The 27,292-nt window shown below is 39.4% G+C and overlaps 4 protein-coding genes across 6 annotated transcripts in view; 1 reads left to right on the top strand and 3 right to left on the bottom strand.

Annotated features, from left to right (window-relative positions):
• The window catches only part of pgap1 (post-GPI attachment to proteins inositol deacylase 1), a 113,041-nt gene extending 108,784 nt beyond the window's left edge, over positions 1–4,257 (bottom strand). Inside the window, exons 1-2 of the mRNA XM_072396531.1 lie at positions 2,043–4,257; positions 949–1,102 (exon numbers count right to left, since the gene is read on the bottom strand). Coding sequence (XP_072252632.1) covers positions 949–1,102; positions 2,043–2,174 — 286 coding nt within the window. The 5' untranslated portion in view covers positions 2,175–4,257. The remainder of the gene's footprint in view (positions 1–948; positions 1,103–2,042) is intronic.
• Positions 4,258–10,010: 5,753 nt separating this feature from the next.
• maip1 (matrix AAA peptidase interacting protein 1) lies at positions 10,011–16,962 on the bottom strand. The gene is made up of 5 exons (XM_072396526.1): positions 16,627–16,962; positions 16,379–16,450; positions 14,502–14,628; positions 13,817–13,970; positions 10,011–10,915 (listed from the first exon to the last, which is right to left on the bottom strand). Exons 1-5 carry the CDS (start codon positions 16,933–16,935, stop codon positions 10,837–10,839), a joined length of 741 nt encoding a protein of 246 aa, XP_072252627.1. The 5' UTR covers positions 16,936–16,962; the 3' UTR covers positions 10,011–10,836.
• tyw5 (tRNA-yW synthesizing protein 5) lies at positions 16,952–22,082 on the top strand. 3 transcript variants are annotated; one of them, XM_072396525.1, is made up of 8 exons: positions 16,952–17,286; positions 18,083–18,232; positions 18,387–18,456; positions 18,555–18,599; positions 19,893–20,030; positions 20,268–20,355; positions 20,480–20,596; positions 20,742–22,082. In XM_072396525.1, exons 1-8 carry the CDS (start codon positions 17,258–17,260, stop codon positions 20,999–21,001), a joined length of 897 nt encoding a protein of 298 aa, XP_072252626.1. In that variant the 5' UTR covers positions 16,952–17,257; the 3' UTR covers positions 21,002–22,082. The 3 variants fall into 3 exon arrangements, with proteins under 3 accessions (XP_072252626.1, XP_072252624.1, XP_072252625.1); XM_072396523.1 differs by having other exon boundaries at positions 16,954–17,286; positions 18,078–18,232; positions 20,742–22,081; XM_072396524.1 differs by lacking the exon at positions 18,555–18,599 and having other exon boundaries at positions 16,955–17,286; positions 18,078–18,232; positions 20,742–22,081.
• The window catches only part of lrrfip1a (leucine rich repeat (in FLII) interacting protein 1a), a 49,554-nt gene continuing 44,333 nt past the window's right edge, over positions 22,072–27,292 (bottom strand). Inside the window, exons 24-28 of the mRNA XM_072396522.1 lie at positions 27,205–27,254; positions 23,577–23,697; positions 23,397–23,476; positions 23,200–23,304; positions 22,072–23,098 (exon numbers count right to left, since the gene is read on the bottom strand). Coding sequence (XP_072252623.1) covers positions 22,991–23,098; positions 23,200–23,304; positions 23,397–23,476; positions 23,577–23,697; positions 27,205–27,254 — 464 coding nt within the window. The 3' untranslated portion in view covers positions 22,072–22,990. The remainder of the gene's footprint in view (positions 23,099–23,199; positions 23,305–23,396; positions 23,477–23,576; positions 23,698–27,204; positions 27,255–27,292) is intronic.

The following is a 27,292-nucleotide window of genomic DNA, read 5'->3' as shown; positions in this document are numbered from 1 at the left end:
TGTTCTGTTCAGCAAGAAGAGGCTTTTCCTGCAAACAAGTCATTCTGTAATTGTACTCTCATGTACTTTAACATGTTAACTAAGGCCTGTAGAGTCCAAAATTAAGCTGTTAAATTTTTTTTGTTTCCCTGAACACTGCACTGTCTGAACTTGAGGTGTACTTGGTGGGACATCCACACCTAAGAAGATTGGTAAACTGTCTTGAATGTTTCGCACTTAGAATGATGGACACCAAATAGTTTGGAAATGGTCACATACCACTTCCCAGATTGATGAACAGCAAAAATGGCATCTCTAAGATTATGATGCCCACACTTGATGATGAACAATTAATCAAGTGTATTTAAAAAATAATTTTCTTGTCTTTATTCTGCGAAAATGCAGAAAAAACTTGTACTTGTTTTCCCCTGCAACATGACAGTTGTTAAAAATACATTTAATTTCTCAGAATAATTTCGAATTTCAACATAAAATACACCTATTTTTATTTAGTCTTTATAAAACTTTACAAAAAAAAATAAAAATGTTGGCCTACCTTTCAATACAGTGCACATTTCATCTTGTGCTGCAGTACTCAGACCATAGCACTTTTGTTCACCAACCATCTCTTCTTCAATATCAATCCCAAATAACTTTAAATTTTGTAAAGGTTTTAAAAACAGCCATGCTGTTGCATAACAGAAATAAGTAGTGTATGTGGCAGAGACTAATTTCAGCTACAGAATAATATCTTAAGTCTCACTTGGTGCACATGTATTTCTGGCATCAAGAAGGTGCACATCGGACAGAATAAAAATAAAATAAACCATATGTCTTGTCAAGGTAATGAAGGGACATATGAATCAATGAAGAAGTGTGTTCTCTTACAGTTTTTGAAAAAACATTGTGCTCCAAGGCTTAGGGGCACAAGAAATCTTTATCAGCTTACATTTTACTGAGTACACTTACCTTGCTTGTAACTTCCTGCGTTGCCTGGCAGGAAAAGCACAGGTGCACCGGTGAGTTTAAGCGCACGGATCTCCTGAGCGTACAGACCCTCGCCATACAGGTAGAGCCCATACGCTGGGTACAATCTGGCAATGCGACAAGGCATCGCCACACGCTGTGAACGTATTGAGCACCCACAAAGACAAGGATAAGGAAAAGTTTCACAATTTTCACTAAATTTTCACAATTTTCACTAAAGCATTCTAAAGCAACTACGGAAGTGCTACTTTTCAAGTGGCAGACATCTCCAAGCCTCATTTCCATCTCCCTTGCATTTGTCTAAAGCTTTACAATTAATTTTGGATTCTTGTGAAAGATAATGGTTTGTTACATTGTACATCCAGACATATATGACCCTTAATTTTTAAATGTAAGGCCCAGAAATGTTCCCTTTACACAAGCCATGGCACTGACAAGCTCTGACTCATGTTCGTTAGCCAAGGCAGATTTTTACTTTTCGTTGGAAAGGGACTCTTTGTTCTCACACATTACAACATACAAACACCTCTGACCTGTCTGAATTAAGGCTCATGTCCATACAGCTCACTGACTCCAGCTGTGCCCAACTTCTGGTCAGATGAACTCATCACAGTAAGCCTAAGGAGCAAAGGAGGGCGACTACTGCTAGCAGCACACTTGAGCTGTCTTTACCTGGCTTACTGTGTGTGCATTTAACACACGTCCAAATCTTGTAAGACTGATCTGTGGATGACCTGCTGGGATCGTTCAAGTATTGATGGTTAAATCATGGTTTCATAATATGGCTAATTTTGGCTAATCTGGTGCAAAGGTGCGCTCTCACACTGGCTGCAGGTGCATCACATCCATTCACCGCATGTGTCTAGGCAATGTTAACAGTTTTCATCTACAGGCTTAAAACATATCTAAGTGTCATAATCTATGTCATCCATTCAGGCAGGTATATACTTGTTCTCAGTGTAGTAATGAGGTAAGCATTTAGTGAGTAGCAATGAGCCTCAGCCAGAAACCCCGCGAATAGCATGCAACCTTAAATGTCGTTAAATGTATTTTTATTCATTAGCTGTGGTACTCACCCGGTACTCTGGGTATTCAAACATATAGGTCATACTGCATCTGTTCTCTTCGAAGCCAGCCAACAACTCTCGGAGACCGACCACCAGAAGCCCCAGAGCAAGAACGTAAAAGGCCACTGTGGCGAGTTTCATGGTTTAATTGCGGTTCTGGCGTTTAAATTTTACGTGTGTCTGATCGTCATATTTAAATTTTCACCCAGTTGGCTCTGTGCTAGGCGAAATTGTCAGACACACCAGCTGAGCCTTTAGTGTACTAAAGAGGAAACACAAATTGTACGACGGGAGTGATTGGCAGCTTGACCGTCCAATGAGAGAAAAACACGAGAGAAAATGGACCAATAGGAGAGCAACACAGTCTGTATTAGAAATTGTAATTTTGATCAGATTTTTAAATTAATTGATTCATTTCAATGTTTCTAAGTGCTTGTTCTGTATGAATATATGGTTATTTGTTTAATAGTTACCGAGAAACACTGAGAAAAGTTTAAAGGACCTAATAGTTAAGATAAAAAAGTCAACGTTAAGTCATATAAAACGGAAGGGTTAAAAAAAAGAAAAGAAATGTATGGCACAATCTTTCTTGCAAAAGAAGGAGGTAGCTACACGCACATCAAAAACTTTTCAGTTCAATTTGGATCTTTGTCAGGTCAAAACATTGAGCAATACTTAACATGACCATGTCCACTTTTTACATAGTAATGTGTACTTCAACAGAATAGAGGATAAACTCCTATAGTAAATCAAATATAAATCCATGATAAATTCATCCATAAATTCATACACAGACTTGTGTTACCTCACATGACAATCATCTGTTATATTCTAAAAACAATTTTATGATAATGTCTGAAAAAAGGAAAAAAGATTTACCTAATTAAGAGTTTCCAGTATTCTCCATTCCCCTGGCTCTGGATTCTCCTTTTACCACTGGTTCTCAAGAAACAAAATAATTTTCCTTTTAAAACCTGAATCTCGCTATTGCGTCCTTTCCTGTTTTGGCTGACACCCCCGCCCCGTGACATCACGATCTGGTCAAACATGGACTCAGCGGATTCACTCCGTTCCGCCCTATCTAGCCAGGGGAACACGAAAAAGCACTCTGGTCACTCAACGAGCAGCAGGGTTATTGTAACCAACATGTGGAGAGAGTTTTTGAGATGATGGTAAAGATGGATGATCATTTGTCTGCTCTCTCCACAGTTTCCCCTGCTGACAGTAAATCCTCAGTTCGACCTCGGGTCTTCAGTTTTGGAACATTTCTTTTCCTACTCCTGATTCCTATGTGAGTGACGTTGGGGGGTGCAAAGGATTTTTACTCCAGTGTACTCTTGTGATAACCCAGTCACCTCAGTCGTTTTTCTGTGATTCGGCTAAAACAGCATTTTTTCTCGGGCTGCTCAAGGGCAAAGCTTTTTTTTGTATAGTCCCCGGTTGGGACTCTGGTGTTCTTAAGGGTATTCTGTTGAATTCATTGAATGAGCGAATTAAGGACCAATTGGCTTTCCGCGATGAACTATCATCATTTGAGGAACGAGCATCAGTAGCCATGCGCATTGATAATTGTATTCGAGAATGCAGGAAGGAAAGAGACTCCAATTCCCATAAATATTTGATCCATCACTCCTCTCGCGAGAATCACACTCCTCGTCCTTTTCAGTGCTCTGTCTATCCACCTGCCTCCGATCCACGTCTCTTGTTGCCGGTCAGTCTAATTCTCAACCTGATGACCTCATCGAGCTTTCGCTTATTCCCTCAGATTATCACGATTTAAGTTCAGTGTTCAGTAAAGATAAAGCTCCCTCTCTACCGCCACACAGACACTATAACTGCGCCATAGCCCTGTTACCTTCTAGTCATATCTATAATCTGTCTCACCCGGAACGATTGTCTATGGAGACCTAAATACAGGACTCCTTAGCCGCTGGTATCATCCGCCCCTCTTCGTCACCTGTGGGAGCAGGATTCTTTTTTGTTAGTAAAAAAGATAAATCCCGTCATCCCTACATAGATTACAGTGGGTTAAATGAAATCCCAATCAGGAACAAATACCCACGGCTGCTCATCTCTTCAGCTTTTGAGCCCATCAAAGGTTCCACAATCTTTACCAAGCTGGACCTCAGGAACGCTTATCATCTGATGCGCATAGGTGAGGGAGACGAGTGGAAAACTGCCTTTAACACTCCGTTGGGACACTTTGACTACCTTGTGATGCCTTTTGGCTAAACCAACGCCCTGGCAGTTTTCCAAGCATTGGTCAATGACGTATTGAGTGATTTTCTTCACAGATTTGTGTTCGTTTATCTTGACGATATCCTAATTTTTTCTTGCTCCCTGGAAGAACACAAACCGCCTATATGTAAAGGTTGAAAAATGTGAATTCCATGCTTCTTCTGTTTTGTTTTTGGATATGTTTTCGAGGGTGGGCAGGTGAAGATGGACCCCCAAAAAATCCAAGCTGTTATGGAGTGGCCTGTTCCTACCTCCAGCAAGGACTTGCAATGGTTTTTCACTTCAGCCCCCATCCTAATTTAACCTGATCCCGAGCGAAGGTTTGTGGTAGAGGTGGATGCATCTGATTCTGGTGTTGGGGCGGTTCTGTCCCAGCGAGCTGAATCAGAGGGGAAGATGCATCCGTGCGTCTATTTTTCTGGCTAGCTGTTCCCTGCCGAGAGAAATTATGACGTCAGTAACAGAGAACTCTTGGCTGTTAAACTGGCTTTGGAGGAGTGGAGGCACTGGCTGGAGGGAGCTAAACACTCTTTCGTGGTTTGGACAGACCATAAAAACCTAATTTATCTCCTAGATTCCAAAAGATTGAATTCTAAACAAGAACGCTGGGCTTTGTTTTTTGGGTACTTCAACTTTTCTATCACCTACCGTCCCGGCACCCGTAATGTAAAGCCAGATGCCCTCTCTCGACAGTTTTCTCAAGGCTCTCCAGATGTCCTTGATAACATCCTGCCTCCTTCATGTGTTTTAGGAGTTACTTGGGCCGTGGAAGACTAGATCCAGCAAGGTCTAGGCACGGATCCTGATCCAGGCACCGGCCCACCTAACCAACGCTATGTTCCCTCCTCTGTTATCCACTGGGCTCATACGGCCAAGTTGACCTGCCATCCCGGCAGCCAACGGACCATCTCCCTCCTAAAGAGGTATTTCTGGTGGCCTTCCATGAACTCTGATATTAAAGAGTACGTTTCTGCCTGTTCTGTGTGTGCACGCAATAAAAGGGGCCGACCCCCTGCTGGCTTCCTCCAACCTCCATTCCCGAGAGACCTTGGTCACACATTGCCCTAGACTTTGTAACTGGTTTACCATCATCTAAGGGTCACACAACCATCTTAACCATAATCGACCGTTTGTCAAAAGCAGCCCATTTCATTCCACTTAAGAAGCTTCCCTCCGCATTGGAGACTGCGGACTGTGGATTTGTTAGTTATCTACGTTTTCAGACTCCATGGCATCCCCACTGAAATTGTTTCCGATCGAGGCCCTCAATTTATTTCCCAGGTTTGGAAGGCATTTTGTTCCAGCCTCAGTGCCAAGGTCTCTCTGAGTTCAGGTTTCCACCCTCAAACTAACAGACAAACGGAACACCTAAACCAGGAGCTGGAAGCTGCCGTCAGATGTGTCACCGCTCAGGACCCTTCCACTTGGAGTCAGCAGTTACCTTGGATCGAGTATACCCATAATTCACTTACTTCCGCGGCTACTGGTCTTCCTCTGTTCGAGAGCTCTCTGGGGTACCAACCACCTCTTTTCCCCGAGCTGGAGGGGGATCTTGACGTTCCTTCAGTCCAGCATCACCTGGGTGAGTCATCCAGCTTGCCTGGGGGCAGCCGTTGGGGGAGGGGAGGGGGTAGTCATGATCTGACTTGGCTCGGAGGTGTGTTTCTGAGTTTCAGGCTGGGTGAGCAGGTTTCCTCGGTTACCAGGGCGGAGTCTGATTGCTGCCTGCTGTCACACCTGTTCTTCATCTACAGTCATCAAGATTCAGACTTTGCCAGATCGTTGTACCATTTCCATGATAATCAAGCCGTCTTAGTCTCACTGAGATTAAGCAATAGTTCTGCGTTACTTTCCTTGTTTCTGTCATTCCAATCACGTTCCTCCCGAGACTCTGTCGAATTTTGTGGTCGCCTTTCTCAGCTTACCTGGAACACACCCTCCAGCCAGTCCAACTCTGCCCCACCCTCCAGTCAAAACCCACCGGCTCACAGTAAGGCTGTCTTCATTCCTCTTTTTTGGATCCTTTCCATTTTTTTGGACCATCAAGTTAACTTGTCTCTCCCCATCCAGTTACGCCTGCCTCTTAGTCTACTGTGCCTCCCGATACTCCTCATTCCCCTGGCTCCGGATTCTATGTTTACCACTGGTTCTCAAGAAATAAAATAATTTTCTTTTAAAATCTGAATCTCGCTATTGAGTCCTTTCCTGTTTTGGCTGATGCCCACGTGACAAGCTTCAATGAAGTCTGCAATTTATGACAAGAGAAGCTGTCTCACTGGAGAGCATGCTGAACAACTCTGATTTTTTTGCACCAAAATCTGATGGGTTTCATGCCACCATTCCGACATCCCACCACTCCGACATGGGCCTCACATTGTGGAAATGGCAACACTTAATTTTCTATCAAACGTCCCGTCATTCCGACACTTTTTCCTCCTATGGTTGGAATTATGGTATGTTTTTTTTATTTTTTTAAACATCCCTCCTTTCTGACAATTTCTTTATTAAAGCCTATTATTTTTAGTCCACAGCCTCGCAAGCCAACCTTAATAATCTATCAAAATCTCAAATATCAAAATATAGGTATTAATGTAAATCGGGCGAGTCTGAAACGTGGTAGATTAAGCAGAAATGCAGTGTCAGTGACCTGTCACAGCAACCAGCTGGAGCGAGCTCTCCACACAGCCCATGCGTCTTTTGCATGCTGGCATCATATGCAACATTAATAATTGCAATTACGGACATCAATGACAGCTCATCTGTGTTGGATGTCCCGGTGCTGCAAATAAAACAAATTTCATATATCAGGCTAACCAAAACTTATTATTTTTATTAGTTTATTAGTTTTAAATCAATAAGTGATTTTTTTTGTCTATGTCCCTCCTTTTGATGTAATTAACTATTTGAATCTCATTAACTTGCTTTTGGAGTGCATTTTGAAAATTACGGACTCATGACATTGTCAGGATCTGACGGTATCCGACACACCTACATGAGAGTTGTTACACCACATACCAGATTTATAGTGAAATAGTAACAACGCAGCCCCATCATCTTTTATTTTTATTTTTAAAATCTGAAATAAGCCCACATCTACCTGATCCTTCCCTCTGACTGTAGATTTGACCCTAAAATTATCATTCAGTATCAATTTAAGTTTGTTGTAAATGGACTGTACTTGTATAGCGCTTCTAACTAAGCACTTCTAACACTACATGCCATTCACCCATTCACACACACTCATACAGCATGTCTTAAGTCTGTACATAACTACTTGCTTTTCTAACCATTCATACACACATTCATACACCGATGGATGCATCGGTAGATCACGTTGGGTTCAGTGTCTTGCCCAAAGACACTTTGGCATGTAGCCCAGGGAAGCCGGAGTCGAACCACTGACCTTCCAATAGGTGGGCGAACGCTTTTCCTCCTATTTACTTTATAAAACTTCAGGAAGCTTTTATTTATTTATTTCAATTTTCAGTTAACTTTATAAGAGATGCTGCTGAGCCTTGGATCTCCCTGCACTTTTTATTTTTGTTAGAAATGTAAACTTTATGAACAGTTGAGAACTTCAGGGAGCTATTTATTCGTTTAAGTTTATTTCACTTTATTAGACATGTTACTGATATTTTTTCTTTTACTGCAAATGAATATTCGCTCCAAATATCGGTTATCGGCCTCCTTGACTACTAATAATTGATATCGGTATCGGCCCTAAAAAACCATATTGGTCTATCTCTAATTTTAACAATATTTGTCTTTGTTTGTTTGTTGGTCATTTTTATACCGCTTTTGGTGGCTCCCTAAATTCATCATAAAGTAGTGAATCGGAACTCAAGATGTGCCAGTGTTTTCCTACTCTTTTTTTTCTGAATTCTTCCAAAGTGCAGAGTATTTAAGGACACAACTTAAGACTAGTTTTTGTTGGAGGCTTTTCTTTATATACGATATTAAACCTACTCAAGCAGCTTTTCTTTGGATCTATGTTGTAGTTCATCATCTTGTTTTTCACATTAACTTTGTTTAGTGGTAATTCCCCTGATGCAGCTAAACTGACAAATGGGCAGTTACCTATTTACCTACCACCAATAACCTACCTTCACATTTGATTAGGGTGTTCAGAAAACAGTTTTCTTGTGTGTCTTCCTTATTTAACCAGGAAGTCCCATTGAGACTAGAAATCTATTTTACAAGTGAGACCTAGCCAAAGTAGCAGCCATACAAAATAAAAACAATATAAAACATGTACATGATACACATATGAACAAGAAAACAGAAAGACCGCTATTCATGCATAGTGGCCTCTCAAGAAACACCTCAAGAGACATTCCTCCTTCCCAGCATGCTTTATGATACTCTTAAAATAATTAATGGCTATGAGTGTCTTTAGTTTTAAGAGTTTTTTGAAGATTAATCCATGACCATGGTGCATGGTAAGAAAACGCTGTTTGACCAGTATGTCAAAGCCTGGGGAACACTCAAGAGCAAACACTTGGAGGCATGCAGATGGTAATTACCAGAGCTGACAGAGAGAAGGGTGCTGACGCATTCTGGGAATTTACCCAGTAGAGCTTTATAAATGAACATATACCAGTGTTGTTGCATACGAATGGTTAATGTTGTCCAGCCAACTGAATCATACAGAATGCAGTAATGAGTGAGAGATACTGCATTTGAAATTAAATGTAGAGAAACATTGATCGAGGCTCCTTAAAGTGGAGGAGGCTGCATGGTTGTACAGTATATCACAGATAGAAAGCTGGTTTCTACAAGTTTTTTCTTTGCAGAGAATTGTGATACAAATTATTTGGAAACACACCTTGTAGTCAAATTGTCTTTGCTATTGGCTTATTAACGTAAAACCTTTCCAATTTTGTAATTTTCTTTTATCAGACTGAGTGGCCAAGTTCCTTTTTTAATACTTTCTTCTTTAATACAATTTCCCTTTGGGATAAAATAATTTCTAACTAAATTTCATATGTATCCTAATCAATGGACATGATTAGTGTTTTAAACTGATTGTGTAACTGTGTACTGATTTTGACAGTTAATACAGTTAAAAATAATAATACAGGAAAACTTGTTTTCCAATTTTGACTTCCAAGGTGGGACAAACTCACATCTAATACAAAAGATCACTCTCAGAATAAGGGCACTTACAGAGACTGCCTAAAAATATTTTGTTTGAGGATGCAAACAGCAAATAGACACTGATGGATAGTAAAATGTCTAGTTTTCAGTTTCCTGGATGTGGCTTGTCTAAAAGATTCTTTTCACACCTACATGGACATCATGTTAATGACATTTTCATGGATTACTGAAGGCTCAATTAAGCCTTAATTGCTGTCATGAACATTTGAAGTTTACAGTTAATCACAATGTACAGCAAAGAGTTTTCTGGACATCTTGGTAAAAAGTGAAGGTAGGATATTGATGACCATTATACAGGAAAGAAACTCATAAATATTATTTTTACACGGGCAATCATTCCATCACCAACTTGAAATGTCACCGAATTAGTCGAGTTGCATCAAGCAAATTCCCACTGAGGGACTGTGGAAAACAAAGATATAGAGTATAGTTTCAAGGAAAGGAGGTATAAACAAAAAAAAACAGCTTGAGACAGGTTTAATACCATAACATAACAATAATATCTTATCAGGAAAGAAAAAATCTTCAAAACAAAAGGTCATGTTACCCATCTCTCAAGAAGTATTTTGAAAAAACAATTAGTTCAGATTCAGATATACTTTATTCATCTCCAAAGGGAAAAGTTTTAAATTCATTCTATTGTTCAAACTTTTGATCTGATGATTATCCAAGACAGTCAATAAGTAATTTCTGCTGTTTATTTTTTCCAAGTGTTTAAAAAATTATCAAAGGTCTGCTGCAGCCACATGAAGCTGCCTTAACCTTTACCAAAACACAAGCATTTACAGTACCACATTACGTGCTTGCAACAGATTTAATAGTTCATGTTGCAGACCTTTTGTGTGTGCAAAAGGCGTCAAAACCTTAACGAAACAAAGTCATGCGCGACAAGCATGAATTCTCTGCTGAGGAATTTGGAATCGGACATTAAAAGTGGCACACAAGTCAGAAGTCTTTGCATGTTTTTAAATCTACCATGCATTTTTCACTCATGTATGAAAATGTGTGCAGCAGTACATCCAAGACTGTTAAAAAAAAAACCCATCTAATCTAAGAATGAAAATTTGCAATATAATTGCAAATTTGAAACATTTCAGTCACTTCTTCATTTGGGCTAGACAATACCAGCAAATAATCTTTACTGTTTGCTGGGAGAAATTGATTGCATCGGGACAATCATAACATACAATTTTTTTTCATTTAATCCTGCTGTTAAGTTTGGTAACAATTCACTCCTATTCAAAATCAGAGCACTTAAAATACATGGAATATTTTAAGTTATCTGGCCTTATTCAAGAGCAACAGTTCACAAACCTATAAAAGTTCTAATCACTTGTTTCAAGGCCATTAAAAATAGTAACAAGAAGAACACTGTAGCAACACTGCTTCTGCTTTAAATCAAACACTTTCAGTCCAAAAGCTTGGAATGCTCTATCCTCGTAATGATCCAGTCTGGAGGCACTCCTTTGGTGAACTCCCTTTGGAATCTGTTGAGAGAAGAAAAAAAAAAAAAAAAGACTGATTGCAGCAACCCTCACAAAGTTTCATGTCATTGCACCCAAGGCAAGAAAACATCATCTTTTTTTCTGCCACTTACATGGTCAATGGTCTAAGTAGAGATTCCTGACCTCCCTCTCTCTAGCCACCTCCTCTAGCTACCTCCTCTAGCTCTTCCAGAGGAACACAGACGCCAAGAGGTTTAATCTTTCAGGCGGATTTTGGGTGAGCTTTGAGGCCTCCTCTTAGTGGTACATATGAAAGACACCTCCCCTGCTAATTGTCTAGAAGGAATCCTTATTAGATACTCCAACAACCTCAACTGTTTTTTTTTTTTTTATGTAGATGAGCACCAATTCTAGTCCATGCCCCTCTTGGGATGACAGAGCTTCTCACTCTGTACTTAAGGGTGAGGCCAGACACCATTCTGATGAAGCTTGTTTTGGTCTTTTTAGTCTCATTCTTTCTGTCACTACCCAAAGCGCGTGATCATAGCTCTGTGAATATAGATTCAATAACAAATCGATAATTCCTCCTTTCAGCAAAGCTCTTTCTTCACTGTGGCAGACCAATACAGCATCTGTGCAACACATCCTGTTCCAACTGAGGACCATGGCCTCAGACTTGGAGGTGCTAATTCTTGTCCCAGCTGCTTTAGACTCATCTGCAAACTCATCTGCCTGGTGGAGGTCTCTCTGAGTTCCAGAGCAGACTCAACTGGAAACCTTCTGTCCCTTGGCTATGCCTAAAAACTTTGTCCACGAAGGTTATGAGCAAAATCTGTGACAAAAGCGCAGCCTTAGGTGCGTTCAACACTCTGGAAATGATTCTGACTTGCCATCAGCAACACAAAGGGGCAAATGATTAAGAGGGGAACAGAGAAGTTAAATAGCTAACTTATAATCACAAATATATTTTATTGACAATGTACTGGTAACAATAACTTTATTTGTTTTGGAAATATTAAGCCCCACCCCCCCTCTCTCTATTTCCATAAAATGATTCAGTCCAACTGGATCAGCGGTTTTTCAGTGACAGCGCCACAGCAGATAAGAAGGCAGAGAAGGCAATATGCCTCAAAGGTCAGGTTGCCAAAAAATGAAAAGCAAGGCGAGAAAGAGAGGAGAAGGAATCAAAGGGTCACAGTAGGTCACACAATACTTCAAAAAGCAAGGTGGGTTTGTTAGCGATTCATGCGGTGGAAAGTTATAGAATATTAACTTTGTCCATGGTCTATAAGGTAGCTCACTTTTCTCCACATGTTAGCTCATATTTCTGAAGAAAACTCTGGATTTTTACATTTCACTAGGGCTGGGTACCGAACTTCGGTTCTTTAAAGGCACCGACCGAAATGCTTCGGTAGTACCGAGTATCAAAACATGCCTCGTCTTTCGGTGCTAAGTTTCGGTACCCAGAGATTAATCACGTGATCAAGAACTGATCATGCTACCCTCGATTGGCTGTATTAACGTTACACTTTGCCGCATGCAGGAAAATGTCCACAGTCAGGGTTCACGTGTATCTGCGTTGGGAACTGTAGTTGTGTGTGTCGTCGAACCGGTTAATCAATGCCACCGAGGTCAAAAGCCTGGCTCCATTTCACCAAGATTAATGCCAATAGTGCGCGATGCAACATATGCCAAAAAGTCATCGCTGCTAAGGACAGCAACATGACTAATTTAATGAATTATTTGACCATACACAAAATCAATTTAAGAGCAGAAAGTTGTTCCGTGTTTTACTGCAAGAAGGTTTACCGCAACCATCCTCCTCTCAGCATTCAAGTCAGCCTGTGGACACTGCAGAGCCCGAGCGGCATAATTCAAATTCTCCACCACTGGACTCCGCTTCATCTAACCAGGGGCTCACACCAAAGGCGTCATGAGCGGCTCACAACCCGCCGCTTCTGCTTCTTCTGCCGCCGGAAGTGGCCAAAGGGGCGGGGCTCATATGTATAGCAAATGGCAGACATATATAATAATCCATCCATACATCGGTTCCCTCTTTCACCATGGATCGTACTCTGGGCAGCCTTCTTTGCGTTTGCGCTGTACCGTTTTCCGCTTTTTTCTGCCTTTGGAATCCAGATTGGCCCCAATTGGCTGTCGTCGCCGTCGCGTCACTACTCATTTTCAAAAGTTGAGCCTTTCTCAACTTTATTTTGTTAAAATTCAGCTATCACTGAAATAGAAGAAGTGCAGTAGGAACATAGGAGAAAATTTGTGGTGTGTGCAGCAGACTGTTCTCAGTCCAGTCAGAGAAGTTTACATGTTCTAGAAATCAGAAGATTAAAGATTAATGACAATATAGTCTCATACATGTATATTTTTCCAAATCCATGTACTATGCAAAGACCTGTTACGTTTTTATGTATGAGCCTACTTAGTTTAACATCTGCTGCGGATGTTATTCTTTTGCTTGTTGTATCATTCTATAGATGATGATGTTGAAATAAGAAATCATAATAGGTAATTGGCCATTTTGTTTTTTTTTCATGGGGCCCAAAATCACTAGTGGCGCCCCTGACACTGAACCGCAGTTCCTTCTAAGTTTGAGATTCAACTGTTGACACTGTTCAACTGGTGACAAAAAAGTTTAAAACATAAAAAAAAAAAATCAAACTAAAGCAATCAACAGAAATTTGGAAATTTGTGAGGTTAAATTTTTTTTAAAATAAATTAATCTTAAAAAGTAATGAAAAAATAAAAATTTTCTAGTAAAGCTGCCCTCTTGTGATGACAATTTATGAAGATCAAAATTACGAAGTCCATCTTAAGCACCCTGCCACCAATGTTCCCAGGAAGGCTGATGCATGTAATCCCCCTGTAGTTGGGACACACCTTCTTGTCCCAATCTTTCAAAAGGAGGGAGAGTCACAAGAAAATACTCACTCATATATTGCAGTTAGTAATCGCTTGGTTTCTGGTTCTCCCTCTCCTTCTCCAATAGCCACCTTGAACATACGAGTGCCTTGCATGCTGTCGTCAGAAAGCTGTGCACTTGTCAGATACCAGAACCGCATCAGAATACTCACAAACTTTCTCCCTGGAAAACATGATACAGGCACTGATAAATACTGTACAAGTCATCACGCCCAAAGGCAAAAGTCATAAAGATATTCAAGACACACAAAAACAAAAAAAGATCAAAGTTAATTGAGCCTCCTATCAGGTTTAAAACTAAATAGACAATTCTGTGGTTATGTTATTGTTAACAAATTCCACGGAAAGAAAAAAAAAAAAAAAAAAAATCAGAAAACGCTCTACAAAAACTCTACAAAGATGCAGATCTTATTTCCGTATTTATCTTATTTTTCTGTGTTTGGGATGTTCTTCACTGCAACGACAGTAAGCTTATTGTGCCTTTATTGAAAGAGCATGTTAGCAGTGTAAATATGAAGCGGTTTGATGCAGATTTAATGGAGCTTCTCTGTGGCACAGAGGAAGAAATATGCCATGCTTTCAATACTTACACAAACCCAGTATATTCATATGGGTGTGTTAGATCTTTCATGAGAGTTGCTGTCACAGTTAAACAAAAAAGTGACAATTACTAATTCAATCATAAAAAGCTTACCGTTGTCATCATAGAAGATTCCCACATCCCCAGGTGTTGTGTACATTATCTCATCAGGATTAGCAGACAGGGCTCTCTTGTAGTTGAATGGCAACAAGTTACACTTTTCCTCCAGCTTTCCAATCAGCTGCAAGGAGCAGAAAACAGAGAAATTTAAGATATAAGAACAGTTTATCTTTTAATACAAGAACATGTATCTTTATTATGTTGTCTTTCATTCATTTGTAATATAGTAACATAATTACTTAATTAGTACATTAAATTCTTAGAGACATTAGTTTTGGTAGATAGATAGTGGTTTCTATGTTGTGAAAAGTTGTTCTGTGGAGTCTCCTGTACCACTAGTCTCTGACTTGTTTGGCCCGTCACCCAGCATATTCAGTTCCTACTTGAGACCCACCCTAACAGCATTAATCTGTCAACGAACTGTCTCGCTATGGAAGTTTTTATGCAATAAAGAAAAAAAAAAAATCCAAACGTGTTTTGTGTTCAATTTGAAAACGCTGAGATAAAAAGAGCCAGTGTGCTGACTGTTGATGTTGTGATACAGCAGTCACTCCCAGTGGTGTTATTAAAAAACATTTTACACATGGTAAATGGACAGTATCTATATAGTCTAGTTGACTATTCAAAACACCTTTACTCTACAAACTAAACGCACACACACACACAAGCTCATATAGCACGTCTTAGTCTACACACTGTTGTAGTCTATGCAGTGCTTTTTCTCTGTCACACACATTCACACACCGATGAAAGCATTCAAGTGTCTTGCCCAAAAACACTTTGACATGTGGCCCCAGGAAGCCAAGAATTTAACCAGCGACCTTCTGACTGGCATCCCAACATAGTAGTTTACAATAGCTTTCTACTGTAAACTACTTTATATTTTCACTTCACTACATTTAAAAAAAAAAAAGAAGATCATTGTAGTTTTATTGGCAATACATTTATTTGACAGGTCTGGTCAAAAGTTGCACCAAGATGAAGAATTCTCACAATGGATTATGGATTATATATATATATATATATATATATATATATATATATATATATATATATATATATATATATATATATATATATATACACATTTCACATGTGTGAGAGTTGCTCTGCTACTGGTCTCAAAAGCTCAATCAAACATTGATTTCCTTCTAAAAAAAATCTTCGCTTTTTAATTAATTAATTTTTTTATCTCACTCTTCAAATAATTTCACAATGTCTCAGATATATCTGTGTCCCTTTCTGGAAACTGTATATGCTTAACCAGCTCATGAATCACTAGCACACTTATGTGCTGTGTAATGATAATGATAATAATAATATATTAGCGAGAGATCAAACCAGTACTTTTACATTAATCTACATTTTGCCAGTTATACTTCTTTACCTAAGCGAAAAGCAAAGAAAATTAATAAAAAATGCAATCTGTCAACCCCTGCACTTTCTAATATAAGTAACCTATGTCCTGAATTAATTAATGTAACTTAAGACAGGAAAGGAAACAACTTTTATTTGCCAGTAACCAAAATTTAATTTCTATTGATGTCAAACGCCAATGCCCTGATTAATCATTTCCGAGCCTATACCTCTCTAATGAATTCCTTTGAAGTGCATATTATCTATTTATGATGCATATCTAAAGAATAGACAATGGAGCCAGGACCCAGAGCTGCAAAACACAAATGGTCTAAACTAAGAAAGTTAAAAAATACAAAACTGAATATCTAAACAATGACTAAATTTACTGTGGTAGGAATAAAGTCTCTACTAATATGAGCTAGACTGCAGTACTGCAGCATTTAGATCAGCTTGAAATGTGCGAGCATTCGATTTATATTATAGGTTTAAACTTGCTGCGTTATTATACTTACATCTTTAGCGACGAGACCCTCCAAGGCTTCGAACTCACACTGTGACAGCAGTCTGGAGACATGAGAGAAGGCCTGCAAGAGTGAGCACAGAGTAATTACTAACAGAACAGATATAACGCGGTATAAATTGGTAGTATGAGTTGTGACGTCGACCAAACAAATCAGTTTAATAACTGCGAGAGTAGTGGGTAGACTATGCGGTTAACAACGCCCACTTGTCTCCATCTGTTTCAAGATTTTCACATGACCTGCTTCGCTCCCTCTGTGAACTCTTCAATGCTGAACTCTTTATCAAAGTAAGTCCTGATTAGAAAGTAGTAGATCCGGGTGCGGAACCAGATGAAAGGATTCGTGATGCCGACTACCACCACCTTTTGCTTCTGTGTTTGGTCTCCCCGCTGTGAGCTGAAGGGACGCACCGCTACTACCACAGTCTCAACTGAAGAGCGTCGTAGCCGGGTTTTGCAGTCTAGTCCGATATTACGACTTAAAAACAGACAAGTGGAACTAAATAGTGATGGCAGCCTATAACAACCTCTTATCATGGGCAGCGCCATCTTTTCTTTTTTTCATTTGAAGCTTTCTTGTCCGTCCCCATATACCTTCCGGTTAGAAACAACCAGCATATCTAGACGTGTATTTTCAAATATACTCAAAACACAGAGCTTGTGAAATATTTGTTCATATTATCACAGTTCATATTTCAACTTAAATGGCGCTAGTCGTTTTTGTCGACTTCCAAACGCATTTTTTTCTATGGGGAATATCAACAATGTAACACCAGATGGAGTTTTGGGCTGTTTACCTGCTTGAATAAATTATGTTGAATGGAGCTCCAGGAAAAAATACCGGTGCCGATATTTAATAAAGTGGACAGGGATGTGTTTCTGCGAGAAATTTATCCAGAGGTAAGATAAGCAGCTCGCTACAGCGAGTACTCATTTTCCTCATGGCCACAGAATCATGTGTTGATGCATTTAATCATACACCAACCTGCTTCAGTCGCTGCGTCTTGATGTTATTATTTCTATATGATTATTTCTGTTAAGTAGTAGCCTAGTAGAGTGTCAGTGTTACAAAAAAACTGCAACTAAAAATAAAAATATTTGAGGTTGTATTTCTTATCGATTTGTCCTGTGTATAGCAGTAAATGTAAAGTGTCTTGTCGAGTGTATTTTCATGCTGCAGTAGCACAAGAATTTCCGAACTTGGAATAGACAAAGTATCTATCCTCAGTAGGGTTGCCAACTGTCCCTTGAAAAATGGAATCGTCTAAATAAATATTTTGTCAATCTTCCGTTTTTCAATGGACGGTTGGCAACCCTAATCCTCAGTCACTTCGAAATCTACAAACTGGAGGGTTTTTTTTTGCTTCTTTTTGCCTTTGAAAAGTTCTGTAATTGTCAAAAAATGACAATGGTTTCCCTACTTTAAACCACATTTTAGGTCTGCTTTGCAATGCCTGCTGCTATGCTTCTGACCAACTCTGGGCCTCAGTTTTTGATGTTATGACAATGCTCTTCTAGACTTGATACCACTGTTTTCACAGTTTTGTTGAGTGATGCATTTAAATCCGTCATAATATGACTCATAGGCATATATATTTTCCATCAGGCAGTTCATACATGTTGCGACTGGCGTAAAGTTTCACCTTAGAAGTTACCTGCAACTAAATCTTATAAGGACTTTCATTTTCAAGCGCAGACCGGCCCTGCTGAGAGGAGTGAATCTGGGTCCGTGCCTGGAGAGGTGGACGGTTGAATATCTTGGACAAAAAGGAGGCGACAGGAAGGTGAAGATCCATGTATCCACAGTGCCACAGATGGATTTCCTTAACAAAAACTTTGTCTACAAGTGAGCTTGCACATACACAAACACTTGCCATCGTAAGGACCCAAACTGATAGAACGCATTACCTAGCATGTTAACCCTCTCAAGGAGATGACAAAACCCAACCTGAACCTTTTAACTGTACATTTCTCACCTACTGTATGTTTCATATTCACAGAACTCTGCCATTTAATGAGTTTATGAAAAGAGCATCTGAAACAAAACACAGTGACTTCTTCCTGTGTGAAGTAAGGTTAAAGTTTTTGAAAAACAGTTAAGATTAGATATGTTTTATTTATGTTCTGTTCTTTAATGAAAAAAAAAATACTCCTGGGTGTGATTTTAGGATGAGAGCTATTATCTTCGATCACTGGGAGAGGATGTTCGGAAGGTATGAGTATTTTCCTTATCCTTGCAGATTAAGTTGAATTTTTTTTGTAGATCTTTAAATTTGTAAAGCAACTGTAGTTATAAGTTGTACTGTGAATGTGGGTTTAAAGTGCAGACTCTAACCTTTAAGGTTACTCAAATCCAAATTAGGGAATGGTTTTAAAATATTTTTTGTGGGGATTTTTTGGTTCACATATAGATACCAGGGGCTCAAATGTAACTGGACAAGATAATATAAGCATGAGTAAAATGTAGCTGTTTGTTGTTGGTGGGTCTTTCAGTATTTGTTTTGGTTTTCAGCAAGAGAAAAGCAGGTTTATAGGTCTGATTGTCTTGGACATTGCAGAATATTCCATCTCTTTACCTTAAGAAACTCCTCAGTTGTTGTTATTGTCAGTCTGTGCTGTCATATCAACACTGGTGCATTTGGATAAAACTGAGACAGTATATTATTACACACCAAAGTCCAGCAGTTTATATCGCATCATTAATAAACACAAATGAGATATTTACATAATCTTTAACTTTACGATTAATGAGTTCCAAGTCCTCTCCACACATTTTTTTCCCATTTTAAAAAAATGGTTTATTTTAGTTTCATCTCTCAAAAATTGTGTTCCAGAACTGATCTGGATTTTAAAGATGTTATTTGAGAAACTCTTATATGATCTTTCTTTTCCTTAGCCTTGATTTGAATGGTTTGTACCTTCTGTATTTGGTCAGTTGAAGTGCAACTTCATCTTAACCGTCTCCAGTGATGAGCACCTCACTGCAGCCCTTGGTGTACATCACTTGCGTCTCATAAAGGTCTCTTTCTTTACTGCGGAAAAGATCCTGTGATCAGACCTCTTTGTTGCTGAACTCATTAGTGCATTCTTTATTTCTCTGATCTCCCAAACAATTTTTTTTTCATTTGCCTGATACATATGTGTTTCTGCGGCCTAAAGATGACCTCTTGATCTCTTGCATTGAAAGCTGCTTTGAACACATGCTGTGGGTTCACAGGAGCAGCTTCCACAGGCAGCAGTCACACTTGGATTAAACTCAGAACCAGGAATAATAGGAATATATCACAGCTGTCCATGAAAGTGCTTTTCGTGGAACTGTCTGTACTTTAAGCCCATATTCATTACATCACTAAGTTGACCATGTTTTGATAAATAACTAAAATTGACAGAAGTTTCATCAGATCAAAATCAAATTTAAATGGACTTAGCTGTGTGTCCTCAGTCTGACTACAGAGACTTTTGATTGATCATTTTGAAGTGAAACAAAGGTTTCTTCTCCTCAACAGGAACCTGCTGATCTGAGTAAACAGTTCCCAGACTTGGCGGATGACTTTCACATCCCCCAGTTCTTCGATCCAGACCAGTTCTTCTCCAGTGTCTTCCGCATCAGTTCACGTGGTCTGCAGCTGTGGACACACTATGATGTGAGTGCTGATATGTGTGGTTTAAGGCCAAGAGGCTACGAGACACTTAACTGTAAAATATCAACAGCAAGCATTTCCAGCTTTATGGAGGCCAGCAGCAAGTCAACACTTGCGTGTACACAACCCTCCAGCTGTAACTGTAATTTTAGTTTGTTTGATTTTTTAAAAAGTGTTTTTATAATGTTATTTTTATTAGAACATGCTCTTCTCCTCTAAGTTTTGTGCTAATTCCTATAGGTGATGGACAACATGTTGGCTCAAGTGACAGGAAAGAAAAGAGTGGTTCTCTACAGCCCCCAAGATGCCTTACACCTCTACCTGTCTGGTAAATTTATACAGAAAAAAAAAATTTGCTTAGTTTGCTTCACTTATATTAAGCTCTGTTGTTAATGTCAGTAACTTGGTGTATTATTATAGTGTGCTGTTTAATTGTTAATGTAACCCATCAGGTGATAAGTCAGAGGTCCTGGACATTGATGCCCCTGATTTGAAACAGTTTTCCGAGTTTGTGAAGGCAAGGAGATATGAGTGTGTGCTGGAGCCTGGAGATATGCTTTTTATACCTGGTAAGGAGAGCTATTCACAAGTGTTTCAGTAAATTCTTGCTAGGTAATCGACATTATAACACCATACCTCTTTAGAAACACAATTTAAGTACAAGTTTAATATTTTAAAATCCCTTTCATAATCCAATTCCCATGCTTTCCCCAGCTCTGTGGTTCCATAATACTCTTGCCCTGCAGTTTGGAGTGGGTGTTAATGTCTTCTGGCGCCATCTTCCTGCTGACAGTTACGACAAAAATGACCCATATGGTAACAAAGACCCAGTGGCTGCTGCTCGGGCTCTTCAGGCTCTGGAGAGGGCCCTAGTCGCACTTGATGAACTTCCAGCCGAATACAAGGACTTCTATGGCCGGCGGATGATTCAACGCATCCAGAAGCGGGCATACTGTGAGAGTCTGTCAGGGTGAAACATACACATTACCCAGCATTCTATTCACCAATCCTGGATTAGTGTGCAGAGGTGTGAAGTGATCAATAAAACAATACATGAGTTTTACTTTACCTTCTACTTTGAGCTTCAGAATGACTTCAGAATGACATTAATATTTAAACATCATACATTTTAAACATGAATACAGATAACAATGTCCAGTGCAAGTCTGTCGGGTTTTTTTGACTTGACAAGAGATGTTAAACACCATTTACACCACAGAATCTAAATACCTTTTATTTTCATTGTGTTTTAAGAAAAAAACAAAACATGACCAGACACTTATCAGTCATATAGGGACCACCTGCCTTATATTGAGTAGGTCCTTCTCATGCCACCCAAAAGAGAATCAGGATATAGAGTTGGTGGTCCTGGGGATTTAGTCATAGACCCTTTGTTTCTGTGGGTGTGGGGTTGTGAATTGGGCTTGCTTCCAACAGATGACATCAGACCCCATCTGAGTGGTATATGGGCAGTTTGGTAGTTGGGAGAACATTTAAAAACTCTTTGTCATGTTCTTTGATCCTTTCCCTTGCAGTTTTTGTGGGACCCACTGCTGTCCTGCTGGGGAAGGCTGGACTGCAATGGGCTTGTTGATGCTTTTAATAATTTGGCTGATTAGTTTACCTACAGTATTTCTACCCAAGTCCAACTCCAATCATTATATAGCAACTATTTAAACTGCTTTAGACTCAGTTTACGTCAGAATGCCTGTTTAGATGGAGGGGATCTGCAACATTTAGATAAATTCCCACTTAAACTTTGAACTTTCACTTGTTTATTCTGAATCCAAGAAAAACGTCTTAATCAACAAACCAACTGAAAGATTTGGCTCTTTATGTTGACATAAGAAACTGACCCTTTTGCAATAGTGTCAACAATATTGTGCTAGAAATACTATTTAGAGAAATTGAAGAGAACCTGACATAGAGACAACAAGCACTTGCCTGTAATATGACACTGAAACACAGCCAAAAACTTTTCAAGAGCACTGCGTGGTATCTGCTAAGACAACTAAAAAGGGAGTCATGTAATGCAAGAAGAAAGTAAAGTTTGACATTTTATTGCACAAAGATTACAATTCTTCATGTTTTTTTTGTTTTTTTTACAAACATTTTAAAGCTTTGTAAACAGTGAAGCAGCATCTTCCCAGTGTGTTAACCATCTCCTTCTAACATCAATTTGAGTCCCTTTCATCAAGCTTTTTCTCAGCACCTGTGAATGCGCACAAGAGCCGACCAGTGACAAACCATATGAAACTTGGAGATCTGAGTGTATCTAAGGAGAAGGACAGTTACACACTGGGTAGTTGAACATTCAGTAAACTGCTAGTTGACAGTGATGATATATCTTATATAGGGGTGCAGAGAAAGCCATGTATTCAAACATGGTCTTGTTTTCTTCATCCCAAATCAAAATGCTTAAAAATGGTTTAGCTTTGGATACAAAGGAGAAAAAAGGTCATATGGGGAAAATGTACAGCACTAAGTCTTGGGGCATTATATCAGTGCTGTTCACTACACTGCCATGTATCTTGAATTATTTTCCACCCACCACGTGAAAATATTTGGAAGAGAAGCAGCAGAAAAACATGGCAGTGCAGCTTTTAGTTTCTTGCGACACTGGATAATAAAGTCCAGGGAGTTTCCGTGTTGCCCCCTACAGCAGAGTTTTGACGGTGAAGGTATGCCAACATCCACTCCCTTGCTTCAGTTTCTTTCTGGATGGGTGCACGGTGGTATTAAGAATTCTCATCCCACATATAACACAGAAATGGCACATTACTCATTGGTTTTCTCTATTCTGTGAAAACTAGGCTGGATTAATTTAATATTAATATTTAATTTTTATCCTAAGGTTGCTATCAGTCAGGTGAAGGACAACTTCAAAAAGCAGGCTGGTTTTCTTCCAAGGGATCGATCAACCAGTTTTGGATACACTGAAGCTGATGTGTAATCAGTCACTGCTATGGAGTTTGTGCCATGCCCCGGCTAGACTTAATCTTTTCCAGTCTCTTAGTTAGGTGGCTGTTGTTTGATTCAAGTTCTTCGACCTTATCCAGCGCCGATCGCAACTGTTAGATCAAATGGGGAGAAAGACATCGCAATTAGCTAGAGTTCTTTTAAAAAAAGCTATCTTTTAATTTTAATATAATGTAAGAAAACAATGCTCTGCCTCTCTCTGCATTTTTCGTTTCTCTGCCTTCAGCCCATCCTCTATTTTTTCTGCGTTCTCTGCTGCCGACTTGTAACGTGTCACTTGCCCCTCCAGTCGGGTCACCTGGATATGATAGAGATGATCCAGTGAGAACACCGACATGATTTTAAATACAATATAATGAGCTGTGACAGGATTGTTCTTTGCTTACATACATTTTGCTCTAAAGCTGTCACTTCTTGCTCTGCCTTTACCAATTTGAACTTCAATTCGTTTATTTGCCTGTTGGAGTCTCCTGGAAAGCAAGGACAAAGATTTATCATTTGTCAGGACACTAAAGAAAGACTATACAAGTGTTTTCATATGCATATGAAATATTTCATATGTACACCTACTCTGCAAATCCATTATGTTAGGATCGTTGCCATTTTCAATAATTTCACCCTCCGGACTACAACTGCTGTCTGCGCCATTCTTCTGGGTATTCTGTTCCAGCTGAGCCTTTAGTTTCTTTACCTGTAAATGGACACATGACCTGGTCATCACTCTGTTACAAACATTTTGTTTGACAAACTGTTGACAAATATTTGCCAGAAGGTTATAGTTCTGTGTACAGCAGCTGCCACTAATTTTATTGAGGTTGCAAAGCTAGAACAACATGGAAAAGTATATCTCTGCCCAAAGACAAAGTAAACTAGCTATTGCTACCCACTGCTGCTACCTCACCACAATACATTTTATATATATTGTATAACTAAGAGTTACTCATGAAAATCTTTTTTTTTTCCATTTTCACATTGGCTTTGTCAATCCCAGCTTTGTTAATTCACAGGATCAGCAGAATACAAGATAAACACGACCCTAAATCTCTCAACAACATCAAGCTCACTCTTTGACCCTCCCACAGATTTTCCTCTCTGAGAAAATGACTACATTTGACAATTGAGTTTATTTGCTAGTTTTAAAAATGACTACATTTGACAATTGAGTTTATTTGCTAGTTTTAAGTCTTCACATGATGTTCACTTTGTGAAAGTATGCCTCCATTTAGAATAATAGACAATTAGGGTTGGTGTGGTAAAGCATGATTTATGGTGGGGCCAACCTGTGACCTGCGTCAAAAATATGGTACACGCTTGGCACCTTTTAAACATGAGGTTCAAAAAGCATCTTGCACCGTTTACTTTTTCTGTTAATTAATTTATTTATCAATTCATACAGCTGCCTTACAAAGTACTAGCCATGCAACTGCCATACTTCTGTGAGGATCTTGTGGTTCAGAACCTTGTATTGCCCTTTCATTTCAGCATGTGTGAGCTGTTGACAACACTGCAAACCTTGTGATTAATTTTATGTCATTTTACTACTTGAGTTACAGACTACCGGAGCTACAGCCACATATGGGTAGTGTTGGGGAAAAGCATTAATTTATTTTTTTTTTTTTTAAATGTTTGTTTGTGAGTGCACCTATAGACCCTAGAAGAAAGCAATGTAGGCTTCATAATCGGCCTATTGGATAGGCTGTCATTTTAAAAAGTAAAATAGATATCCTCTCTCCCCTTATCTCATCCATCCATCCATTATCCAAACCCACTTAATCCAACTCAGGGTTGTGGGGGGGCTGGAGCCTATCCCAGCCGTCATTAGGGGAGAGGTGGGGTATACCCTGGACAGGTCTCCAAGTCAATCACAGGGCAACATAGAAACAAACAACCATCCACACTCACACTGACTCTTAGGGTCAATTTAGAGTCACCTGACATGCATGTTTTGTATAACATGCAGAGTATGTTTCTGTATCCGGAGAGAACCCATGCATACAAGGGGAGAACATGCAAATTCCACAAAGTGAGGCCCCAGCCGGGATTTGAACACCTGTAAGGCGACGGTGCCAACCACCACGCTGCCCCCTGCCCTTATCAAACTGCCCATTTCCCAAATTGTACCCATTCTTTTCCTTCACTCAGCTCCCCTCGTGTCTTAAACCTAGTTTATGCTTCTGTGTCACGTCGACAGCGTAGGACGTGACGCCGTCATTGAGCATTCGAAGTTCTGCGTCGAGGGAACGTGTTGCTCTGCAATTCACCATGTCGCTAGCGGTGTGCGGCTGTGTGTTTGTGTGGCTTCAGGGGTTATAGCCGAATTCTTGCTTTTTCTTCCGGTCACAGTTAACAACAGTAAACAATGGCAACCGAGGTGGAGCAGCTGTATTTGCAGGTGGAGCTCATCAATATTGAAGAACAAATGCTTATATTGCAAATGTTGAAGCACAGGCGAAGCAGATGTTGAAGCAGAGAAGACGTCTGCGGAGGTGGTCTGTACGACCACTCCACTGGTCAGGGCTGGGAACGGGTAAATTTACAACACTGGTTCACCCACTGAGGGACCTGGATGAACAAATGCACTTTCGATACTTTCGAATGTCAACGGGCCGATTTAGTGAGCTTCTTCGTCGTATACAGCCATTAAGACTGGAAAAAGCAACTGCTGGAAATTACGTTCTGAGAGGAGCTATCACAGCCCTTGCGGTCCGCGTCAACTCGACGTGTAGTTTTTTAATTTTTTGGAAGTGCATGTCAGGCTACAGGGTAGAGGGTCGACTTGATGCAGAAGCATAAACTAGGCTTTAGTCCCTCCTACTAGAGATGCAAGCAGAGCAGTTGAGGACAGACTTGAGAAGAGAAAAGGTAAGGTGATAGGCCTTTAACAAAATGAGACGTTCTTGTATCCAAGCATCACTGTAAACAGATGTGAATCAAATATGGCTTGAGACACAGCTGCATCATCTAACCATTGGTGTAGAAGGCATTCATCTTAGATTATACCTGGGACAAAATCTATGTCTAGTTTCAATTCAGTTTACAATGTTGGATTAATATCCCACACCCTCTTTAAAAAAAATCCACAAAGAATACACTGGTATATCGTCATTAATAGCTCCCCTGGCAAGGTTCCTCTTTCGATGATCTTCTCTTCCACATTAATTCTCGGGGTCCAGTCAAATATGTTTTTTTTTCTTTTACTTAGGAGGGTTCCAAATTAAGTAAAATGACCCAGAGGTAACTGAGCCTTGACTTCTCTAAATTCAAAAAAAGGAGCTTTAGTGTGTCCTTTATTAACTCCTTTAGCATTGAAAACTCAGGGTTATCCTTCCCAAAAGAAAGAAGATGATGCCATCCCACAACTCCTTGCAGCTGCAACTTTCAAAATGAGGCCTGATTATTTTCATCCAGTCTTACCAACTGTGGATCATGTGGATAAGTATGAAGACACAAGTGTAAGTGTAAGCAGCCTACAGCATCTTTCCCTTTAGTGCATTTTCCTTTCTTTTTTAATTAACAAGCCTTGATAATAAAGTAATATTTCTTATTATATCTTATTTTACTAATATGATATAGTCTTGATGCAACAATGTGGTAAGACTGCATTAGATAAAGAATATTTATTAACCATTTCTAGTTTCAGTGCTACAGCTTACTATAAGTTTGGGTAGATTCTCATGCCAGCACGATAATGTTTTCTTAAGGTCTTTAGAATTTATCCTACTATCTTTCCTTGACCTCTTGACGTTCTAAAACGAGGTTAAGAGGAAGGTTTTGGAAAAGACAAGAGTTTTTAAAAATGTTTTCCTTATTATTCGACTGGGTTCTTGTGGTTAAGACAATTTCCGGTTCATGAGCAAGAGGACATGATGAGGAGACGAGGAGGATGAAATCAGACAAATGACACGAGCCTTCAGTGTACATTATAATACTGTTAATTTAATACTGAGTTAATTTTGTGAAAATACAACAGAATTGGGGCAATACTTTGGATACTATAATTTTTCCATACTCCTTTTTCTCCAGTCATGGAAAATAAAATAAACTTTTCCATACTTTATAGGCATATGTTGGAACTTCCACATTTAAAATAAAAAAAAAATCCTGACACAGCTGGGTAATACAATTAGCTCCAAATGCTTAATAGATGTAAGACGATATTTTCTCTAATTTTTTCTTAGACAATGGTTAGTTGACTCACCTGCTCTATCATTTTTTCACGCTCATCAACCAGTTTCCTCAGGCGAATCTCTGAAACATAAAGCACATGTCTGAGGATCTGAGGGTGA

This window comes from Leuresthes tenuis, unplaced genomic scaffold (assembly GCF_036924035.1).
Source record: "Leuresthes tenuis unplaced genomic scaffold, fLeuTen1.0.hap1 SCAF_12, whole genome shotgun sequence".
Classification (NCBI taxonomy): Eukaryota; Metazoa; Chordata; class Actinopteri; order Atheriniformes; family Atherinopsidae; genus Leuresthes; species Leuresthes tenuis.
The sequence above is the reverse complement of the archived record's forward strand: the minus strand, read 5'-3'. Positions and strand labels throughout refer to the sequence as shown.

Bases quoted from the DNA above. Each gene is read 5' to 3' on its own strand.
- tyw5 (XM_072396523.1), top strand. From the start codon at position 17,206: ATGGAGCTCCAGGAAAAAATACCGGTGCCGATATTTAATAAAGTGGAC. The intron at 18,600-19,892 runs GTATGAGTATTT...TCTCCTCAACAG, and splicing joins TGGGAGAGGATGTTCGGAAG to GAACCTGCTGATCTGAGTAA. The intron at 20,031-20,267 runs GTGAGTGCTGAT...TAATTCCTATAG, and splicing joins AGCTGTGGACACACTATGAT to GTGATGGACAACATGTTGGC.
- maip1 (XM_072396526.1), bottom strand. From the start codon at position 16,935: ATGGCGCTGCCCATGATAAGAGGTTGTTATAGGCTGCCATCACTATTT. The intron at 16,451-16,626 runs GTCATGTGAAAA...TCACTCTTGCAG, and splicing joins TCACAGAGGGAGCGAAGCAG to GCCTTCTCTCATGTCTCCAG. The intron at 14,629-16,378 runs GTAAGTATAATA...TGCTCCTTGCAG, and splicing joins AGGGTCTCGTCGCTAAAGAT to CTGATTGGAAAGCTGGAGGA.